The sequence below is a fragment of the Micropterus dolomieu genome, linkage group LG05, assembly GCF_021292245.1.
Source record: "Micropterus dolomieu isolate WLL.071019.BEF.003 ecotype Adirondacks linkage group LG05, ASM2129224v1, whole genome shotgun sequence".
In the NCBI taxonomy this organism is placed as follows: Eukaryota; Metazoa; Chordata; class Actinopteri; order Centrarchiformes; family Centrarchidae; genus Micropterus; species Micropterus dolomieu.
The window spans coordinates 12878389-12902871 of record NC_060154.1 but is presented as its reverse complement, the minus strand read 5'-3'; the positions used below and the strand labels follow the sequence as shown (position 1 = coordinate 12902871).

The window sequence follows — 24483 nt, the reverse complement described above, 5'->3', positions numbered from 1 at the left end:
GAGGAGAGGGGGCATGGTGAAGGACAACAAGGAGGGGTGTGAGGGGGTGAAAAGAGTACCGGTAGGTTTGGTAGGGTGGGGTGGGGTGTAAGGGGGGAACAGGTGGAAGGTTAATGGGCCTGGAGCGAATCCACCAGACGCTCTTGGGCTTGATATATGGGCCCGGGGCCTGGCGCGGGGCGTAGGCTTTCAAAGATATATTATTTCATTTGAGGAGCAGCACCATTCTGGCCGACAACCCCCCCCTCCACCAACACTCCCCACAGCCTAGCATTTGTCCAGTGATAGATGACACCCCCCACCACCACCACCACCATCTCAACACACATGCACAAACACACATACAGTATTGTCCCCCCCAACACACACTCCCGTTTCTCCTCTATTATTTTTTGTTGCTGTGGTCAGGAGACTTGTCTAAATTTTCACTTAATTTAGGATCTTTCTTTGTTTCTTCTCACCGCCTCCCCTCTGCTGTCAGTCTTTCTCCCAGGCTGCAGGCAGGTCTTATGGCCGCCTGTGTGTTTTTTTTAAGTTGCTATTTTAGTGGTAACAATATCTGTTTGATCAGAAGCACTGGGGTAGGAGCAGGAGTTTGGGGCTTGCGGGGAGGGAGAGGGTGGTGGGGTTCACAAAGGCTCTTTTCATTCATAAATTATTGACCATTTCAGAAGACATCACTCTAGTTTTTTTTCATAAATACTAAGAACCCACCTGATTTTTTTTTCCAATACTACCAATACAAAATGAAAAAAGCTGATTTTTTTGGGGTCTGTTTTAAAGACACAGTGTGTGGTCAGTCAAAAAACTGCATAAATCCTACATATCAGAGGCTGTTCTGTACCTGGCAGGCTACAGGTTGGACCTCCTGAATGTGATCCTCCTGCTGAAGTGTATAGTACATGCATACTGCATGTGTCTCAGAAGGATACTGTTATTTGAAAAAGTCCTTATTCCACTGTGTGCAACATAGCAAGATGACAATTGCAAACATGTGTTTCATGTAAAGCTCTTATGGTGTCATAGTTTTTTTTCTGTACATCAGTATTTATTTCCTGGCATAGCCAAAGTCTGCATTTTACAATAGCATCTGCCATGCTTTCAGCGACCACTGATCTGACAAAAATCTAATTTTCCAGTGTCCTCCTCACGTCCCCTGATGGTTGTAGACTGAGCCTTAAGATAAAGCCTTTCCAAATACTGGAATGGTCCCGTAGGTCCAACCCCAGGGGACTGCAGGAGGCCGGAAGGAAGAACAGGAAACTTGTTAAAAGAGAAGATTTAAGGTCGCCAGTCCCAGTGGAGCGGCAGCTATAAGGATACGACGGGGGTTGGGAGGTTTTAGCATGCACAAAGTCTGCTCATCTACTTGTTGCTTTGATGAGGGATGAAAGGCTGTCGTGAAGTACACGTTTACAGAGCTCTGGGCAATGATAGACTCAACTGTCCTCAACAACATTTCCTCTTCCTTTTTTCATCCTCACTCAAGGAGTTTTTTTTCACTGTTTCAACAATTAACTAAAATCCTCACTAAATATGTGAGAAACTTGCTTATGAATATTGATATGACATTCTTGCTTGGATCAAGTGTCTGCACCACCCCGCTAAACCTGGGATGTGTTTTTTAAACTTCTATCTCTGCCTTTCTCCATCTCACCCTCCTCTTCAAACAACTGCTGATGAGGTAGCAAAGAAAAACAAAAATTGCCTCCTCCACCTCGTCTGTAGTTTTTCATTTTCAAGCAAGTTAACACGGGCTGATTCGCATTTGCGAGCACTTTGGGCATTCGGCAGGAGAAAGAGCAGTTTGTGTTTAAGTCTTGTTTGAGGAAGATCAGGGTAAAAGCCTTTTTTATTGGCAGGTCATGCTGCTTGTTAAGATGGTGACGCAGCTGACTAGGCTGTGCTGTTAGCCTCGGTGGCTTGTTTCTCAAGTTGGCAACAGTCAGTCAAAGCAGGGAAAGAGACAGAGAGAGAGAGAGCGAGAGAGAGAGAGCTATTGAAAGGAAGAGAGGAAGTGGGAATGAGAGACAAAGAAAATGGGTAAACAAAGTGGATATGGGGACTTGATTTCGTTGGCCAGGCTGCTAACAAATCAACTCAACAGAGTGAAAACACTTTACACACTCCACCAAAGTACAAAGCAACTTTCTCCCTCGCCTCTCCTTCTCTCTGCTGTGCATATAGTTATGAGCTGTGTTAAATCTAATGTTTATGCAGGAACCTTTCCAAAGTGCCTCCTGTCATAAAGTCTGCAAGCCAAAAAAGTGGCGCTCACAGTTTGCAGCAGCAAAGGACAAATTAGAAGTGATCCTCATAAAAGGATTGTTATCTGCGGGCGGGCTTGGTGGCTAAGGGTGGCGATATGTTGTCAGACAAGTGGTAAATATACAGACAGAAGTGCCGGCATTTTGCTTCTAAATAGCTCCTGGCTATAGGGTTTCCTGGAGGTCAGAGGGGCCGAGGTGTGGCTGCTGCAGCCTTACGCCGACCCTCAACCTCTAAACTAAACTCACCACACAAAACTATGCAAACCTGTCAGCTAATTTATCTTCCTCTTTTACATTTCATCTTTGTAAAAGACAGTTAGGAAAGCATCAAAGCACAAATAGCTGCTAAAAAGGGCATCCAATCAAAACGTTTCACTTTGAAGTAAGCATCACTTTTTTTTCATGTATTTACATGATGGAAAATTATAGTGTTTTGCTAATAGTACACCTCATAAGCCCCATATTACTCACTTTGACAAAGATTAGCATGCAACACCAGCTTATAAAAATAACACGTTGAGTGGATGTTTGGTGTTGTTTAGTAAGGAAGCATTTATGGTAGAAAACTTTCCATTTTAACACATTCATTAAACATATAGGATGATATATGTTTATATAGTAAAAAGGGGATTCTTCTAATAAAATAAGAGATTTATAGGCCAAATACTGTGTATTTTAAGAGATACTTAGTAGCAAACTTCTTCAGGCAAAGATTTTGTTCCCCAAACTGCACACTGAAACACAATGCTTCGACTGGCTTTTCAAGTAAGTAAAAAATGTGCCTCTAGCTTCTTATGTTCTGATGTTGCGTGCCCTCAATTATCTGTGTGTAATCCAGCCTGCCTAGAGGTTCTGCCTGTGTCTGCCGCTTTCGTCACTGGGCTGTCAACAGTTGTCCCCTAACGTCTATTTTTGATGCTTATTTATGGCTTGTCTATTCTGGACAGGGAGTGGAGAAACATGGGGTGCTCGGGGGTCCAGGAGACAATAGATAAGACAGTGGTGGAGCAGAGTTGACAGCCTGCCGGCTAGTTTTACACTTAAAGAGTGGAGGGGTATTTATATTCAACTGGGAAGGCAGGTGATTGAATTTGCACAGCGATGACTGATGCATACAGTTCATAGGAGTAACACTAGACATTGTGGTTGTGTTGTGACGACGAGTGAGAAATTTCAATGGGACCGCCCGCCAAACAATGACGCAGCCCAGAAAATGGCTTCAGCCCCTCCGCCAAAGTAGGACAAAGACACCTGTTCCCTGTCCCCACTAGCGTTCCTTTCTTTGCTGGTTTTAATTTTGCTCTTGCTTTCCCTATTTCTTTTACACTACATCAGGACTTTTTATTACTCTCACACCATTCCCTCTTCCTCAACTCTCAATCTGTCAATCTCTTTCTCCATTTCTCCCAAAACGCCATAACTGCAAACCTGGCACGAGCCAGGGGTAAATGATTCCACACATGTGAAATAAAGGCACAGCACTAATAATAGGCATTACAGTCCTGCGTTCTTTTAGGATTGCGCCCTCTCAGAGGGGGATAAAAAGAGGCTTTTCAAGCAAGCTAAAACAATGACGAGCAATAAACTAAATATGCTGAAAGGGGAATGGCTGAGAAGGGTGTCGACAACACAGTTAAACCTCTAGAAATTAACCAGGGATGCTTAATGAAAACCAAAAAGACAAGGTTTTCAGGTGGCAAGCCGCAGTCTCACCTTCCCTTAGGCCAATATGCTACATGTTACACTGCACTTCATTAGCAGCAGCAGCACCACTAGGCCTCATACTGCCACAGCAGTGCTATAGAGAGACGTCTTTCTCCTAATACAGATGCATTCATGGCAGTTTCTGTCAGACAAGGCCTGGAGATGCACTTCAGGGAAGAGCAGGGCTCCATCTGTTCTGCGGCATTGTGGTTTTGATGCCTCGTCCTCCTTGTACTTGGACTGTTTACATATCACAGAAGCTCCGGAAATGCTCAATTAGTTAATTCAGATATTTAATTTGTGCATCAAGGGCTGTGATCCCAGTGATCTCTGGAGCTGTGCCACATTTGGATATGGATTAACAGCTGTCTGCTCTAAAACCCACCACCTAAACCCCCTCACAACTAAAAAAATAAATAAATAAAGGGGGGAAAACCATCCCACTGAGTCAAACGCTAATGCGAATCTTTGTCTCCCGCCCTCTCAGACAGAAAGCATCACTGCATCAGTCTCTGCATTTTTAAACAGCTTTGGCTGTCTAAGCTTATAAGGTATATTGCATGTCTGCGTCTGTCTGTGGGTATATATATGTGTGTGTGTGTGTTTGTGTGTGTGTGTGTGATATATGGAGGAATGTCTCCACTGTTGTAAATAATACAAAAGGGGGGAGCCTTTAGCCTGTTGTCATCTTTGTCTCCTCTTTTCCTTGTCTTCTCTTCCTCTTAATGCATAGACAGCCAGACGAGGATTATGGGGTCATTTTCCACTGTCTGTCAATGAAAGTCACACACACACAAACACACACAAATTGTTTTTTTTGAACACACAAATCCTCTTTCTCCATCACATCTCACAGAGCCATGACGGAATAATAAAGTCAATGCAAAACCCCACTTTTACCAGCACATGTACACACACAGAAATCTGCACCCAGTCATACCATACTTTCATACCTCCATACATACACACTCACTTCCTATCGTTATATTGCATCCCCCCCACCTACCTTTCACACAACACACAAACACTAAGTCATAAATTGCAGCATTAACTCAAATAATGATTGCACGGCGTGAAAATTCAATGGCTGGGGCTTAATGCCCAGGAATCGCCTGGTAGATTAAGCTCTGGGTGTATGTGCTTGGGGAGTCTATGTGTGTGTGTGTGTGTGTGTGTGTGTGTGTGTGTGAGAGTGTGTGTTTGTGTCTGGGGAGGGGGGCGTAGATGGATCAATAGGAGTTCTATGATCAGTACCTCCCAGCCAGGAACCTTATAGACAGTCTACTCACACAACTCATTTTACATTTGGCTGGAATGCATTTTCTCTTTCTGCATAGAAGTGAGTGGGGTGGCGGGAAGGGAGCAGGGAGGCTGCATGTGTGTGTAAGTATGCAGGTATGGATATATTACTGTCAAGCATATGTTTGTGTATTTCTGTGTATGTATGCAGGGCTTGACATGATTGCATCTGTGTGTGTGTGTGTTGGAGTGAATGAGGAGTAAGGGTTACTTGTGGGAGATGCTGTTCCCTGGGCTGCATGTGTATTAGCGGCCTAATGTTCATGTGAATAATTGATTAGACCCTCTCTGTGTTTTTGATAATTAGTTGATAGCTTCTTAGCTCTAAGCCCTGAGATTTCACGTTTGAGTATGAGCGTGTGTGTGTGTGTGTGTGTGTGTGTGTTGTTGTTGTGGAACCACTTTTGAGGTATCCTGAAAACAGTACCTCTGAAAAAAACTCCATTCCTCTAAGCCATGCACTCATGGATTAACTTTTTTCCGAAATGAGGCAACAGTACATACATTTCTTTCTCATAACCAATTTTTTTTCTAGAACTCAATTTAATTTTTATCTGTAGTGCCTCACCCATAATCTCTGAATATCCACACTGGAGTAACGTTGAGACCAACTCACCTTCCTGTAGACACTCTACAACCTGGGTGAATGATATTCTCAGACATTTAATATATGATTATAATAAAAAGCTGGCAGACGTTACCTGGAAGTTTTGTACATATCTAGTAAACAGACTAGCTGCAGCAGAAAACAATAAACATTGCGTTCATGAAAAGATATCAATTGAAATTCATGTCTGGCCTCTCACTGGTCCGTTCTCTTGCTTTATTGATTTTTCTATCTTTCATATGCTTATGCATCAAGTAAAAAATGGAATAGGAAAGTTTGGCTGTGCTTGGTTCATCCTCAAATCCCCGCGCTAATATCAGACAGAGAAGAGGGTTTGTTGCCATCGTCAGCAACCTTGAGAAAACAAGACGTTCTTCACACTGCAATACACAGACCCACAGAGATACTTTGTTTTTCCTGTCTCATGAATGTAGTGCAGCGCTTCTTGTGGATTCTCACAGATGTGCGTGTGTGTATGTGTGCATAGCTAAGCCTAAGCTAACAACTTAACCTTACTTGCCGTGGTCCATCCAAGATTCTTCTGCATCTTTGTTATTTATTTACTATCTATTTACATATTCTGTGCAACTGCCTTTCCTGTATCTGTTGGCGCCCCGTCAGAGCAGGAAGACCTTATTAGGTCTGCGTCTTGTTTCCTCTCGTCTCAACAAGGCTTGGTACAAAAGGTTGCTGTATAGGATGAAAGGACATATAGATGGGCAAGGAGAGAAACAGGGCGTGTCCAATCACTGGCTGGGTTTTTGATTTCCCTTTCTACCACAAACCTAGGACAAGAAGAAGAATATCAGGATGAGCAGTCTATGAGAAGATAAAAAGATGGGGAGTGGGAGACAGCATGGCCAATCGAAAGCAGAGTGTTCTCAGTGTCAAAGGTCAGCATCCAGTGACACCATGGGAACTGATCAATCTCAGTGCTGCGGCAAAATCAATCAGAAGTGGACACACGCACATGAGGAAACACGCACTTAGACGTACACTAGCATTCTTTCTGACATACACACAAACACAATACAGTATTCTTTCACTCTTTCACAAAGCAGTTTCTGCTGTCAGTTCAATACACAGCGAGTTCATATGCACTGGTACACACAGACTCACTCAAAACACGTTGTCTAATGCTTTTCAGAAAAGAGGTTGTAGATAATTCCCGCTCTAACATAAATAATTTGAAACTTTAGCATCAGCAAAACAGACTTTCTTGACTACATTTGAGTTTCTTGTGAGTAATGTAATTTCTACACTGCAAATGTAATGTTATCTAATAAGTCCAATGTCCAGTACGTCACATAATGCTTAAATAATATACTTGATGGTATAGAAACAATAAAGGACGCTGCTAGCATTCACATATGAACAAGACAAGACAAGACATTACAACCATCAACTAAGAATAGAAAAGCCTGATTCAAGGGGCATGCAGCCACCACAGTTTAGGATTTAAGTCCCATCTGATTTTATACTCACATACTATAATTAAGCGAGAACTAAAACACAGAAACCAATGTCTACTTTTGAGTTTTAAATATTATTTGTCATTTTCTAAAGTGAGTTTAAGAAACTGACGCATATTTGCAAAAAGCAAAGTACGTTTTTTTTCACTAAACAATTTCTTGTTGTAAACTGACTTTTCTGCAGACACAAGGCCTTCTTGTGACAATGGTGATATTTTCTGAGTTCACAGATGGCCTGTGGCATCTCTATGGCTGTATAGGGCTATAATACGAGTCTAGGGTTTCTGCGCGCTCAGTCGGAGATAAAACCACAGGCATTCTCCACTACCTGATATGTTGGATTAGAGATACATGCAACCAACAAACAGGTGCAAGTGACATGAAACGCTGATGAGCATGCATACAATGATACACATATTGTGTCACATACATAGATACATAGAATTTACTGTACAAATCACAGTGACTATGTCAGTGGTACCAATCAGATGTTAAGTCCGCTAGCTTATTGTCTTTTAGAGCGATGTGCATTAATATTAGCCTGGGAACCAGACAAATCTGCTGAGCTCATGTTTCATTTGCGCTGGCAGATCTGTCAGCCCATTAACAACCATTTATCTAATATGCGATGGATAGGATACGATGACTTTCAGAGGAGCGTTACCAATCTAGTTTTATAAAGAGTCTCTTACTGCATTTCCCACCTTAAATGTTTTCAGAAACATGTTTTAGCGTACTGTTAAGCTGTAATTTGAGGAAGTCTGTGACTAGGCCACCATTTTTTTCCTGCTTGAAAACAGACCACGCACCTTCCCAACTAGCATGTTTCGTTCAGGCCTATGTCACACATTTTGTTGCTCTGATTAGTTGTAGGTCAATCCAATTGTGTCCAAAGGCATTTTGGTCTGCGCCCATTGGAAATGCCACATGGAAATGAAAAATGAAGTCATGAGGTTCCAGACTAATACGCATTTGTGAATTTGTCTGCCAATGCCAGGCTACATTTATATATCTCTGAATGCCTGATGTTTTGTTTCTAATGCCAGAAACAAAAATTGGTCCATGTTGACTATTGATCCTTTCTGCTCATACATTTCGGAGACTAAAGTTTCCACTCTGACTATATACACAGTGAATTAATGGCTGAAATGATAAAATCCCATTCGTAAGAGTAATGAATATTACTAACCACAAAAGTGAATTGAGTTTCCCTGGCTTCTCAGCTCTATTAAGAATTAATGGATTTTTCATAATTTGCTAATCATGTGGATTCACAGTGTAGGTGCACTACCAGTAGCACTGAAAAGCTGCATCCTAAAAGTCAGCTATACTGTAACCACCAACAGGTAAATAACAGATTCTGGTAGCTTTAATCTTCAACCTTGTCTGTTGGCTGACAAATTCAGTTCTGCTGAAGCTGGTTGCTCAGTATATTATCTCTAGTATTATCATTCCTCCCTTCAGGTCCCCTCCCTCTCCACTAGCAGCACCTGCCACCTGCTCATTTTCCCAGCATTCCTTATCACCCCGCCAGCCGCTGGTTTGGGGAAGTGGAGGGGATAATAATTCTCATCCACCTCTGTAGTGTGTAAAGAAGAGCAGGACTTAGTTTGGAACATGGACACCCAAAGGCCACCTCTCCCTCCCCCACCAGGTCACAAAGCTGGAACATCCTGGGAATTTTGTCACTCAATCTGTTGTTTTTTCTGACGGACATAACTGTATTTGTGGCTTTTGAAAGTCATGGCTGCCAAAAATGATTTGCAGTTAGATTTGTTATGACAATGGTGGTAATAGTGGTAATAAAGAGATAAGTGTTAGTAAGATTTGATATCAGGTCAGCAGGGTTGCATGTGTTTCAACCAATCCATGATTTGCGATACACTGATGACCAACACAGTCCCATTGTTGGTGATGGAACCCCACACTGAGAGTCTTTTCAATTAAATTACCAAACTAAACTGGAAATGAGCTCTGGTACATTCAAGCACGACATAATTATGTGTTCGTAACACTCTGAGAACAACATGCGCCTTTCTAGGTGAATTAATGCCTGTTCCCAGGTGAATACAGGGCCTCTTTGGCTCAAGGCGAACAGATGCCAAGACAGGACTGCACCAAAGGATGGCTGCTAGAGACGCACAATCATTGATGTCAGCTTCAAACCTCACCTGTAGTACTCCAAGACAGCACTGATTCTTGTCCAGCAGAGAGAGATGCACAGTTATTGTTTATGTACAAGTCGTTTGAGGCAGATAAACTCATTGTGTGTGTGTGTGTGTGTGTGTGTGTGTGTGTGTGTGTGTGTGTGTGTTTCCCTCCTGTGTTAAAAAAATGCATGATTCTCTCCATTCATTAAGGCTCCACAGAAGGAGATTCCATTAATCTGTTCATTAGGCCACATCAAAAATGGAACTACTTATTAAAATCAGATCCAGCTGTGTACTCTCGTTAAAGCCCGCCGTACCGTACGAAGCTTAACAATGCTCGTGGCACTAGACCAAAACCCGGCCACAAGAAAGGGGGGAAAAGATTCTACTACATTGGCCTGTTTTGACTCAACACACCATGATAATTGCTCTACTCTTAGCAGGGGGCTATGAATAAACATTACTCTTTTCAGCGAGCATCTGAATGCTCCATTTCCAATTAATTTACATTTGCCCAGAAATGGAGGGAATATCTGCTCTTAATCACTATGTTTTATTTTCTCAATTTCCCCCAAGTCTTTTCTCATTCTCTCATTCCCTGTCTGGCACTTTCATTCCCCCTCTCACCCACGCTCTTTCTTTTTCTACCTCTCTCTCTGGAAAATCCCATTAATCTTAGGCAGTGGTTTTGAACAAAAGCTATGGGCTAAGCGATTGATCCTGGCATTGATCCCACTCGCCTGAACGATCATAAAGGTGTTAAATTGGTTTCTTGGAGGATATGTATTTTTCATTGCTGGCTGCTGCAAGTAGAAGTTCCTGCTTGGAATTTCTCTCATTTTTTTAACCAAACACCGGTTATGATATTAAAATATTAAATAGATCACACCTTGAAAAGTAGCCTTAAATGTGGATTTTGAGAGCAGTTTGAAGCGATTTCTGGGGTGCGTGTTTTCTGCATCAGGGTGAACTTTAGAAGCTAAATCCTCATAATGAGTTTTTCTCCATCCAAGGACAGGTCTTTGGAATGTCCAAATGCGTACAGTGGAAGTAGATATAGATGGAAACCTCCTTCTCTTATGTTGCTGAAAGTTTGTTTATACTGTGTAACTAAATTGGTACATTGGGTGACTCCAAGCGCAAAATTATGTTTTTCAACCATCGGAATCAGAATCAGAAACAACTTTATTGTCAAACAGTCTTTACTCCTACAAAGAAACTTTGGTGACAAGGTGTGTAACAATAGACATAATACATAAATATAAAAATATGAAAATTTACTAAATATACCAATTATAGAATAATAATAATATAGACTATGTGCAATATGTTATTTCATTATTTACAAAATGGTCATGGCCATTTTTTAAGAGGGAGATTTTGTCTTAGGTAAGTATTGAAACAAGACTCTAGTTTGACAAAGAGAATGTTCCTTAGCAGTGCATTTTGTTGGTTTGCAGTGAGCATAAAAGACTCAAACTATGAGGCTATGAAAAGTATTTACTGTAACAGCTAATATAACCTACCGATTTCATAACCTTGAGCGTGCTGCTCCTGGAAATTAAAATCAGAGGGATAACCTTCAAAGTGATTCACTTACAGAATTATATTTCTACAGTTCTATTGAATTTCCTTCAGCAAAACAAATGAAGACTGTAGAAATGAGAAGCTTGAAAGTTGTCATATTTTTTTTTTTATTTACAGGTAAGACTGGCTGTGCTTATGATTGATAAAGCTTTACTAACCTCTTCTCTTTAATCTGGGTTATCCATCCAGTGACAAAAAGAAGGGTTCATTTAAAGAAACTAAATAAATAGGCTGCTCTTTATGCTGGTTTAGTTTGTGTGTTAGAGGCAACCACTAGGCTTGGGGAGAAAGAATGGTACTAAATAAAAAGGAGAAAAACAACAATCTATACCACATGTAACATCCCTGGGCTATAGTGAGTTGTAGATATAGTGTGGTACATATGTACAGATGAGTGATAGTAAGGAGTCATTATGTTAGTAATTAAACAGTGATAGCAGTGTATTGTGTATCACATACTGTAACAAAATGGGGAAGTGAGAAATACTCAAGGAAGAACAACACAGCAACAAATCTGTTTCCTACTGAGTCAACTGGAAACAGTAAATCAGCAATTGGCAATGTTATTTTTTTCCATGACCATGTCATGAGATAAAAATTAACAGACTGAATAAATCACCTGTTTTATTGCTCCTGGTGAGTTCAACAAACAGCTGATTGAACTTTGTAGTGTCATATTGTAAATGAATCAAACTGAGAGAGGTTGTAATCAGCCAATGTTTTTCTGACCGCAGTAGCTGCTTCTCTGCACAGAGATAGTATTCAAGACTTGCTTGCATGAAAACAAGTCGAAGTGGCCGTCAACTCCATGTCAGAAAGTTCATATTATCTTAGAGAGCAGGCAGCAGATCTTGTAAAATCAGGCGCCATGAGCGTTGCTCATTTGACAGAGCAAAGGAAGAGCTTGTCAGGGAAACAGCTCGTGTCGCTGGCACTTAAAAGGTCAGCGAACTGAACCCCAACCCCTGGCCCGCCCTCACGCCTGTCTGTCTGTCACCAGTCGCCCACTTCCAGGCGGGTGTCCCCAGCCCTTGTCTAGGCTGCTATCACCCGCCGTCATCCCTTCTGAGCTGCCCCTCTTTGATGACCCAGGCCTCTTGTCAGAGAAGAGCTTCCAGGCAGGCAGAGTGAGGACAGCCCTTTGATAAGGACCCCGACACTTGCCAGCACCGCTGACATGCAGGGGGGATCCTTTGAAGAGCCTGAGCCTTACATGTACCCATCCGTCTGCATACACACATACATACAGTTACACGTGCTTCCAGGGTAGATGGAGAAACGAAGAGATGAGGATTGGGGCACAGTAAAGAGAACTCCCTCCTTTCACTGCCTTTCTTGCTCTGTGATGGTTTTAATGAAGGCATTTGAATTTATTCATCCTGTACTTGAGGCGCCTTTAGTGAGGAACCACAAAAAATAAATGTATACAGGGGAGGAGGAGGAGCGAGACAAAAAGTCCATGGTACTGTCAAAAATGTCAGAAAAGGTCACAGATGCTTTGTTGTATTTTGTCATTTGACTTTCAGTGATAAAAGAGAAACTGGAGACGTACGGTATTCCACGATTTGATTCTTTAAGGAGTTTTTGCTGCATGATTTCACCATACTATTTATCGATTCGATTTTGTAAACATTTGATATCAGTGTAGGCTTGATAGAGGCTGTGGCCAAAGACATCCATAGTCAGGCAGCCCAAGTGTTTATGCCCTCCAACACTGAGCATGATTTGGCTATTGTTATGTCTGCCTTAAAGGTAAACAGACACTGTTTGACACCAGCCCATGATCACCAGTCATAACAATTCTAATCAACAACCAATAGATTTCAGACCTGGCCACTACCACTGCCACGTCATACAAGATAATAAAGTGTTTAGTGTTGGCAGAGCTACAGCTGTTGACGTCAAATTAGTAGGGGAGAGTCGGGACGAATGAAACGCAGGATGAAAGTAACCCAGCAATTTTCTCCCAGCCCATACAAGTCTGATTTACTAAACTATGTCAGCACATTCTATAATGTGAGCAATACTTAGCAGAACCTCAAAAAATTGGGTGGATACACTTTTGCGGAGTTATACCGAAGAAGTTGTTTTCAGTCACAGAAAGTATTTGTGTTTATTGTTTCATGTGTCATTCTCAGGATCATCAGACAGATTAGTTAGTACTTACTGCAACACATACTGAAGTCCACCATGTAAATCAGTCAATTTGATTCAAAGCAGGAATTTTAGATAATCTACATTTAAGGCTGATCTACATAGGTCTGAAAAACAATCCAAATGCGCAATGATTGCAATTGCCATATGTTTTAAAAATGAAATGTAATATATTTTTTAATAAGATAAAGGCCATACTATGTTTGCAATTACATATTGAGAAGGACAGTGTCAAATATTTTTATAATGACAATAATAACATAAACAATTTAAATTTACACCGTTGTGTTTCTTTCGTTCCGACAGGCCAGGACAGAGGAAATAATGCACTTCCATTCTTAGTCAAATTATACCAAAGTCATTCCATATTTGTACACCTGGTATTGACAGAACACACATGTGAGTTGTTGATTACAGCAAAAATTGTTTCTTTTTGTAACATTATCTTTTAAAATGACATTTATTTGAAAAGTGTTTTTATCGTCCCTGCTCTCCCCTACCTAAGGTCATTGTACATTTTAACAAATGGATCCCTGTACAATTTCCAGACCGCACAAAAAGAAATTCCTTTCAACAGTGTTCACCTGCCTGTGTCGCAAAGCTTTAACATCGATCCACATTCCTCACCTTACAAGTGACATTGGCAAAAAAACGTCATTAATAGTTCTCACAGACTCAAAGCAACAAAGTTATTCACATCACTGCAAAACCGCAGTGTGCCCAGAAAGACACATTATTTCCGATGATACCACAAAGAGGACAGTGTTTGTTGATAGAAAAAGGGGGGAAAGGAAGAGAAAGAAAGAACCTCTCATACATTTTCCTCATTCCTTCCTTCTCAGTGTGGCCTTTTTTGTCTGAGTCTGGCTATGTGGAGTAATGATTAACATAGCCAGGCATGGGAAAAGACAGTTACAATGAAGGGGGTTGTTTTGGTATAGCAAATCACCGATTGACCTGCCTCAGCTTCCCAAGCTCACCTGGCAGGTCCCTGAGAGCCAGCGGCTGGCATTCAGGGGTAAAAAAAAAAGGCTACTTAATCATTGTGGAATCACTCAGAAACTCTTGGCAATAAGCAAACAGATAAACCTGGAAACACTGTTAAATCAGGCACGTAGCAAAGTGCTTAACTGAGTGTGGAAAGGTCCACATGAGAAAGCTTTAAAGAGTGTGCAGGGGACTTTTGAGCTTTGTGTAAAAGGTTGAAAAAACAATGTCTGTGATGCGCAACTTATTGACCTGTGATATTTATAAGCCGCTATAGCTGACACAGTGCCTCACCATTTTGTTTTGAGGGTGGGACTCTATCCTGTGTTTAAGTGAAAGCTTTAAATGTTTCAGTTTATATATTATAATATATAACAGGATATAATGTATATGTTTAAATTTAAAACTGAAAAAACAAAACGGAAAACGTATATTTCTAAAGTAAGCCTTTATTTCCCAAGTATATATTTCTGTGTCATCAGCATTTCAAATTCAAATGGTTTCATCCTCCAAGTACAATAAATGTGAGATTTGTAATGCCGGGACAACAAACAATTTGCATTGTAACCATGTACATATACAGTAGTTTACCATTTACAATAACTCCAAGGGCAGGTAGAGATGATGCCACAATGTTGAAAAACAAATTGTTGTTAAAAGACATTTTTGGTATTTAGAAAAGAGACAACTTGCAGAAAACTAGTAAAATTACTTTTTAGAGGTGAAACTGGTCACCAGGGCACTGATCCAAGATAAAATATTGCAGTTTTTTATTAAAAAGTCAGAAACACACATTAGCAGCGTGACTTTCACTTACTTACTCGTCACTTTCTGTGCAAATCAACAAATCAACTGTCTTCTTAAAATCCAGGGCTCTGACAGGCTGCTGATTGAACATTGCTTGCACAACTCATAGTGATGTTGGAAACCCGTCCATACTGACGACTTAACCTTCTACAGGGACAACAGGCCCTGACACACAATAAAATCAAAATACAATCACCCAAACATAAACTGTTGTTACAGTTTGTAGGGAGAGAAAGTCAAGTAGATGACCTGGTGTGTTTCTCTTATCAGGTGGACGACCAGATGAAGCTGCTGCAGAACTGCTGGAGTGAACTCCTCATCCTAGACCACGTCTTCCGGCAGGTGGTGCATGCCAAGGAGGGCTCCATCCTATTGGTCACGGGCCAGCAGGTAAGTTGGTTCAATCCCACCCTGGAAATTTCCAGCTACCCCCACCCTTTCCTTTTTCCTCCAAAATCCTGCAAACCATGCATCACTCACTCCTCAAGGGACTCCACAACACCTCCTCAACATTTCCCTTAAAGCCTTATTGATCACTCAGTCACACAGGAGTCACAGCTTCATTAAAAATAGATTACGCTTATAGATATATACTAATGTCACCAGAATAATCAATTTTTTTCTCAGTGCTTGAAACCTCTTCCAGCGAATAAATAAAGCATTCAGTTACGCATGCTGCAGCATAGAGAGTGGGTGGACAGATAAAGAATGTGGCTAAGTGTGTTATTTTGTTTGACTGGGGCCTTTGAGGAAGTTGTCGGAAGCTGATGCCTTAGGCCTAAATGGAGGCCCTCAACGCATCAGGGCACTGTGATTCTGTTTCTGCTTTTGCTTCATACACACATGAAACACCCTCTCAGACAGTGAACACACAAACCCAGGGCACGTAGCGAAGGCTTCTTCAGCGCTGGGCGATTTTCATAATCTCATGCGCTCACAAAGACATGAAACTGCTCTTCATGAAAATGCCTCTGACCAGTGGCATGGCTGTCAGTGAGATGAGAAGTCATAAATTATTGATTGGCTAGCTCTCCAAAACATTGGTCTTGAACAAAATGTTTTACAACAAAAGATGCTGGTGTAAATATTGAAGGGAGCCAAGTACACTGTATACAGGGAAGTCCTACTTTAATTCAATGATTCTGAATGAAGACAAGGTCAGGGGTAGATTTTTCAGAACAATTGAAGAAGTACTGCCTGTGGTAAATAAGCAGTAGTAGTACAAACCGTAGCAAGTAATACTATCATAGTGGAAGTGTATACCATGCCAGTGTGGACTTTAAAAATTGGTTGCAGTCTGTCAGTATCAAGAATGGAGAAGGGACAATAATGAAGTACATAAGTGAAGAGAAAAATGAGAGAAAAGGAAGGAAGAGTCAAAGAGAAGAAATATTGGGATAACAGGTGGTGGAGAGTGGGAGAAATGATGGAGGAGAACAGAAATGGAGGAGTACAGATGCACAATGAGGGCAGAAGTAGAGGAGAGGAATTGATGGAAGCAGGAGGTGAAGGAGAAAAAGGGATAAAGATGAGTGAAGAGGAGAAAATGTGAGGAGAAATTAAGGACTGAGTGGAGAGGAAAGAGAGAGAAAGAGGTCTAGTGAGAAAAGAGTAGGAAGGAGTGATGAAGGAGAAGGAGAGAGAAGAGGAGAGAAGAAGAAGGTGGTAATAAGGAAGAAGTGAAGGAGGTAAGAAGGTTCATGCTGTCATGAAGAAAAGAGAAGGAGCAAAATGCGGAAAAGAAACAAATGAGAAAGAGACAGGGCATAAATAAGGGCCTGAGAGAGGACAGGAGGTGAAAAAAAGGTGGTAAGGGACGAGAAGGAGAAGAAATCTGGAGGTTTCGAGGAGGACATGATGAGGCGTAGGGGAGAAGAGAGGCAGTGTGAAGAGACCAGAGCGGTACGGAGGCAGGGAAGGGGGGTGGGATAATCAGGGGAGGCGCAGGGCGGCGGTTTCGTTTGCATACTTTGGTTAATGAACAGCTGGTGTTGGCGAGGGGGGGCAATGGGGAAAAGTCTGTGTGTGTGTGTGTGTGTGTGAAGCTCTGACACCAGTTCATTATTTCCTATTATTCTCTGCCTGGCCAGGGGTGACAGCACAGCGATACCACCAGGGATATTTAGAACACAGTAGCAGCATCACCCAAAGCCAAATGCTACACTCACAACAAATCACATAATGACTGTTTAGGCCGACATACTTCGCTGAGCATTGGCCACATTGATCTGTAATGTGCTAATAACTTAATTTTTACAATATGCTCATCTTTTGGTCTGTGGGATAGCATAAGAACTTGATAAGGGTGAAGCCAACTTCAGTGTTCTTGAGTAAAACACAATCTGCCTGCATTACAAAATACATTACAGTCAAAAGTTGGACCATGTAAGACTGTCGTGGCCACTCAGTCATGTTCAGTGAGGGAGTTATCTGTGATCAAATTGTTTTTTGTTATGTGGTTCTTCTGCATTTCTCCCTCTTTTGCTAAAACTCAGAGAGGGGGGTTGAACCTTATTCAGAACAAGTAGGTAAAGAAAGATTTTCCTGTTAAGAAAAAGTCCACTAGTTGCATTACATTATAGTCTATTTTTTGCTATAAATTCCAATAACGCAGATCAGGTCACAAAGTTTAGTTGATGAAGCTGATGAAGTTTGTGTTAGGAACAATTTAAATGTCCTCATGTCTGCAGATATTTTTAATTCATGTGACTTTAAGACAGAAGATTTGTTCAAATGGAAATTTGGACATTTGTTTCTCCCCTCTTGCTTTGAATCGAGCCGCTTCTTTGCTCTCGTCAGTCACATACTGACCTTTGAAAAGAAATCCATGGCACCAGCAGATTTACTGTTATAGCCTGTCATTCGGTTTCTGTCTTGCTCTTTCTCTTGACCTTATGTTCCGCGCTTGCTAATTTCTGTTTTGTTTTTTTCTTATTTTCTCTGGACTGGTGCATGCCGTCATGTCACCAACAGCAGTGAGAATTGGCCATGAGTGTTTTTTAGTAGGCTTCTTCTTTCTACTGTCATAGGATCAAACGCACAGTGTAACAAATGCGTGCAAACATGAAATGACAAAAATTGGACTGAACTTTTGAATGATTAAGCAAGGCCTCGCAGCTTGGCAGCCAGTTCTCGGTATGAAAATCCAGATATTTTGATAGCACAACGCTCCTGGTGTACATGAAATTCAAATGATGAAGAAATGCAAAAACAGATGTTCCTCTGCCACTCACAGATTTCTGTGCTTTCAAACAAGGTACATTTTTTCATCCCCATCTTTCACACACATCAAAGCCCTCTACGCATCACACCAATCTCACCTTCCATCTTTAATGTTCTGCTAAGATTGTTAATCGTATTCATGATGGGTTAAGATTTGAAGGTTTATTCATATATTTACTCTCTCTGTCTCTCCAGGAGGGATAATAAAGTAGTATTGATTGATTGACTGATACGCAGGTCACCAGGGTTAGTGCTAAGTCTGCTATAGTGACATTATAGCATTTTTTTCCTCTCTATTTTTACTTAAGGCAAGAAGGCAATAACCCAAGGCATCACCATCAACAGTCCAATCCTTCAATGAAGTTATTTCATGCACAGTTGATTTTATGTAAATTGATTGACACCTTGGAAGGGGGGCAGTGTCTGCTTTCCACCGAGTCATAATTCTTACCGTCTCGAAGGTGGGAAGAAGAAAAGAGAGAGGGACAAAGGAGTTAACGATAAATTGGGAAAGAGGCACAGTAGTGTAGTAAAAGAGAAATGAAAGAAAAGGAGGGAAGAAGACAGGACATTTACTTTACTTTCCCTTCTTCAGACAGATGAAAAACAGGCTCCAATCGTCCTATTTACACGATAAATAAATTCCAAACCAAGTGTTTTTAATTGCAAATGGGGGCTCACAGGGACCCTCTTCCTCCCTGAGCTTTAGGAACCGCGCATGCCAACATCTACCTTCCCCTGGAAACCCTAGCACAGTCAATTATGGTAATGAATTGTCAATAAATATAAAAATTTAATATGGTCCTGCTTACTTTGACTGGCAGCTAAGGACTTGCCTCCCAGACAAATGTGCTGCAGCTGCAGATGTGAAGTGCACCTGTACATCTATCTTGTTTTATTTTGTGTCTCAGCATGCATGGTTTTGTTTTGCTGTATAACAGAGAATGGAGAGAGCAAGTCAGATCTGGCAGGTCTAGCCAGTTGGAGGTGAATTCCCATGCTCTCTCCATAAACCCGCAGCATGTTGTCATAAAAAACTGTTAAACTGCAAAAACCTACAGCCTGCAGCTGATTTTTTATGCATCCATCCCCCCCCCCCCCCCCCCCCCCCGAAAAAATGAAGGAAAGAAGGGAAAGCTAATATGTAATGAGTCTACTGCATCTAACTAAGCCATCTATGTAGCTGGCTAGCCTAGCTATCCTACAAGTTGCTAACAAGCTATAGGTATGTGAATGTTGAATGCAACATCTATGAATGAATAAAAAAGTCATTTTGGCATTGTATGCTATATGTAGACTATACTTGTGGTGAAAAACTCCACACAGCATCTTCAGTCCAAAAGACTTTTTTGCCTTCAGATTAGCCCTGTTTGTGCTAAAACTCAGATCTCACTTTCCAGGTGGACTATGCAGTGATTGCTTCACAGGCGGGAGCCACCCTCAACAACCTTTTGAGTCACGCCCAGGAGCTGGTGGCAAAGCTACGCTCCCTGCAGCTGGACCAACGGGAGTTCGTCTGCCTCAAGTTCCTGGTTCTATTCAGCCTGGGTGAGTCTCTGAAAGCCCTGAAGTGGGAATATTTGGTGTGGGGGATCTGCAGTTAAAGAGGAAATAGTAATGGTCCTCCTAAGCATTAGCAGGCCTCTTTACACTACAGGATTTTTTTGAAGGGAGAAAAAGGGGTTACGGGCACGGGTAATCCATCGGTGGGAGGGGGTGGGGGTGGAAAGGAAGGATGAGGAGAAGAGGTGGGAGGGGAGGAAGGATGGGACCAGTGGTCTGGAAGAGACATAAGAGAAAGTGAGCGAGGAAGGAAAGAGGCGAGGTATGGTCCTCAGGGAGAAAAGCAAGCTTATATAGACTTAGCTTTCATGCAAAACAGTAAATAAATGCTTGATAAGTTTCAGTTCATATCTTGTTTGTCTTGAGACATTCACTATAGCCAAGCTTGTTTGAAAAGACTTCTAACTCTAATCTGTCTCACAAGTTGAGAAAAAGCAATCATTGGCCGTACCAGCAAGTAACACTCACCTTATCCTTCTGTGCCTCAAACTATTGTTGAGAGAGAGGGTACATCAACATGAGTTGGGAATGTAAATTATTGAGAGTGAACATTTGTTTGAAATTTAGCTGTTGATATCAGCAGTAGTAGAATTTCCTGGAAACACTGTATCAGAAGCAAGAAATGATAAAAGATGCACAATTAAAATGTGCAAAACCTCCAAAAGAGATGGAATAAAAAGGTTTTTATTTAGCTTTGGGACATAGAACCAAGTCAAGTGGTGAGCTGGGTGTGTGAAAGTAGGTGCACGAGACAATGAGGACGGGGAGTTGGAAGGGAAAGGGAGTGTTTCTTTTTTTCAATAGGATTTTTTGTCTTTTTCCCTCCCACTGAGCTTTGGGGGGTCAGAAAGGAAAGGAGGGATTTGGAGGGGCTAGAGATCAACTGAGGAGGGGAGAAGAGAGGAAGGAAAGGAGGGGAAGAAGGAGATATGATGATGATGAAGTGGGAGGCAGGTACCGTGAAACATTTGGGATGGACAGGTGGGAGGGAGCTGAGGCTGTAAAAAGAGAGAGGGAGCATGTTATTTGGGAAGGGAGGGAAGTGGAGGGATAAGTAGTCAAATGAATTAAGGGACGAAGAGAAGGGGTACGGTGATGTGTGTGTTCAGATCCCAAAGCTGCTCTCCGCTCTCTAAGCCGAGGTCAGCCACTGCCAGGAGACTGTCATCTCTGTCTCTTTCCTAACAAGTCTGCCACAAATGGCCTCTGAGGAATACACACACACGAACACACACACACACGACCAAATCTATTTTAACATCCTCCATTACAGTGACGTTAAGTTTTCTTTGCTCAACCTGGCTCCTCTATAGCACTGAGAGCAACAGTGGAATACATATAATGAATATTTACCTTATCCTACCCCTGCCTCCATCATCTATAATCCACAAGTATTGCACTTTCCCTTCTTTACTAACTCTGAACAAAGAAAGAAGGACTAATGAACTGCCAGAGAAAGGCACACACAGGCCTACAGTACATACACTGAGGTGATCAGGCAGGATTAATGTTTATGTTAGTGGTGTTACAGTGAAGAAAGAGGGAGGGATGGGGAGGATTGCAGTGGGGCTTTGGGGTGTCTGACTGTGTGCATGCGTGCGTTTGTTTGTGTGGGTTTTTTTTTAATGGGGCGGGGGTGTTGCTCCGGCTCAGGGTCTAAATAATTTGGCAGAAACATCATCCATAATGAAAGGCTCACCTGAGGGATGTGTATCGCCCCCGGCAGTGCCTGTTCTCCGACGTGCCCAGGCCTCACGTAAAAGAAGCCCGACACATACGCCGTAGAGATGGCTGAGGGGATTGGTGGAGGTGGAGGTCGTGGGGGTTGAGGATGAGGGATTGGGAGGGGCTTGGGTAATGCAAAGCAAGGAGATTTTGAATTTATTTGATTAATATCACACACAGCTGAACAGAGATGTGTGTGTGGGATTGCCTGTTAGAGGCTGTAATACATACATTTACCTGAGGGAAAGTGCATAATGTGTGTGGCAATGAGAAAGCAGGTGTGTGTTCATGCATCTGTGTGTATGCTCACACAGCTGCGCTTGAACCACAAGCAGAGCCAATTAATAAGGATTGTAGTGAAATGAGGCATGAAAGTAGCTCTGCACTCACTGCTGCATTAAAAGATAAGATGTTCCCTCTCTATTGGCTTTATTTCATCTATAACACTGGTCACTGTACTCTCAGCTGGAGCTAATATAAGTGGAGAGTATTCATTATGACACAGGTTTGTTACTGGGAACTACTGTTTGTTGTACTTAACTGCCATTGCCATAATTATCGTGACACTGCTACTTCTATCGCAGATACTGCGATAGAACAGTAATACTACTATCACTATTACTACTGCTGCCTCAACACCACACAAAGTTTTGGGAGGGTATGTTCTGAAGCAGGACCATACGTAACCAGGCTTAATTTGGCATGAGAATGATCTTACCCTAACCTTCATCTTACCATAGGTGCCATACGCAGATATTTTGTATAAAGCAGGAATTTTGAACACATTTGCAGTTCATCCAATATCGATGATCCTGTCTGGCAATACAGTTGTATCACTTAATACTGTGCTAATAGCATTGCTCGTACCACTACTGCAACTACAGCTTTCCTATCTGAGTCATGGAAGTCGTTGTGCCCTGTGTTATTTCTCCCTGCCTCTTTTTCTTTCCCTATCACTCTGTGTGTCTTGATTTTTCTCAATATTTCTCCCTCTCTCTTTCTGTGGATGGACAATCAGTCACCTCCTTCCTGCGAGAAGAGCTTTTAGTTAAGCCAGCTGTCGATAAAGACGGTTATATAGAAGTCACTCCAGCTGAGAGGAGACACTTTTCCTGATCTGTGTGTGTTTTTGTTCTCAGGGTTAGACATCCTTTTTTTAAAAACTTTTTTTTATATTCTCTCTCTTTATCTATCTCTTTATATCACTCTCTCTCTTTCCTCTGTCACACATAGCTTGTCTTAACTGAAGGCTGTCACCCTCTATCGAGGAGGAGATTATCACTCTAAGAGCATTGATCGCTTAAGTGTTTGTAAGACTTCGAGCAATGATTGTGTGTGTTAGGCAAGAGGCACACAAATTGGCAGAGAGAGAGAGAGAGTGTGTTCCCTGAGTAAGAGTTCAGTAAACGATTACTACTAGTTGTTGTATGGTGTCAGAACACTGTTAATGTGGCTTTGATTTCCTTTAAAAGGCTTAAAGGCCTAATATAAAGGCTGACAAGTTGTTGTATATATGACCAGATGATGTGGAAGCCCAGAGGTGAGAAATGGGTCACAAGTTCTAATTCAGGCTGAGGAAAGTGAAAAGAAAGAATTTCCACTTTAGGTGGAATTAACTCCCAACTGCACTGTACATGCACAGCAGTAAAATGAGTTTGTGCTAGGCAGCTTCCAGGTATGAAGTTCTGGAGGAAATACTTTTTTTAACAAACAAGGAGGGGCACGTGCTTCCTAAAATGAACACGAAATATGATGCAGCTTAAGACATGCTTAAAATGTACCATTATCAATGGGAAAAGACAAAAATAACAAGCATTATTATTATAATGTTCCCCAAAACTCAAACAGATGTATGCCTGATGCATGCCACCACACAGACGGTTTCCATACTGGCAAAGCAGGCGCAGTGACAGAGGTGAGAGTGTGTTCAGCCAGCCACCAGTTAACCCAGATCTACAGGTCAGACCCCATCAGCTGTAATTTGGTAAGACAGGCGCTGCCAGTCCTTGTCAGCCGAGAGGAGAACCAGAGTGGCTGCCAGACCAGCGCGGGGTGGTAAATGCTCCCAGCGGAGAGAGAGCAGATTTGTGGACAGAGCCCTAAATAATGCTCCCATACTGAAGCCTTTAGAAGGAACAAAGCCAGTGAAAAGCTGATCAAATGTGGAGAATTCAGGCATGTTTGATTCCTCAGCAGTGAAGGTTTATTTAAAGAAGTCGCATTGGTAGTTCTGTGAACTTAATTTCCAAGTGTTTCCCCTCATGCTGCTTTAAATGTAAGAATGGGTCATCAAACTGTATTATACATTTATCTTATGGTTTACAGTATTGCAAGTGATTCCATATTTAGTCAGTGATTCCATATTTAGTCTCAAATGCTTGAAATACACTGATCCATAATTTCATGCTTGTTTATTTCATCTGCCTCTTCCAGGAGTGTATTTGAGCTATATCATTTCAGTGAAAATTAAGGCTGCAACTGATGATTATTTTCATCAGCGGTTAGTCCATTGATTATGTTCTTAATTAATCATTTGGTCCAAAACTTCTTTACAAAAAGTAAAAAATGGTTCTGATGATATATTCAGATTGCTTGCTTTGTCCGGCCAACAGTTCAAAATCCAAAGGTAATTAGTTTAATATCAATAAAATGTCATATTTTAACAGTGGAACCAATTAATGTTTGGAGACAATCAAATAATCAATTAATAATATAATAGTAGTTGTCACAACTATTAAGTGTCCAAAACAGACACTGTTTTCTTGTATGCCTTTAAGTATGCACATTTTCTAAGCCTACACGGCAAAGTTACTGTTGGTTAGGTTAATATATATATATATATATAAAGTCAGTGATTGGAAATCAGTAGTGTTGTCCATTCATAAGAAATCAAGACTGCCTGTGATTCAAGAGCTGCCTCAGCACCACATTAGCTG

At 41.6% G+C, this 24483-nt stretch overlaps 1 protein-coding gene across 2 annotated transcripts in view; it reads left to right on the top strand.

Annotated features, from left to right (window-relative positions):
- Positions 1 to 24483, top strand: part of nr5a2 (nuclear receptor subfamily 5, group A, member 2) — a 67677-nt gene that overhangs the window by 24657 nt on the left and 18537 nt on the right. For both annotated transcript variants that reach the window (XM_046050657.1, XM_046050658.1), the window contains exons 5-6: positions 15308 to 15427; positions 19660 to 19807. In XM_046050657.1, coding sequence (XP_045906613.1) covers positions 15308 to 15427; positions 19660 to 19807 — 268 coding nt within the window. The remainder of the gene's footprint in view (positions 1 to 15307; positions 15428 to 19659; positions 19808 to 24483) is intronic.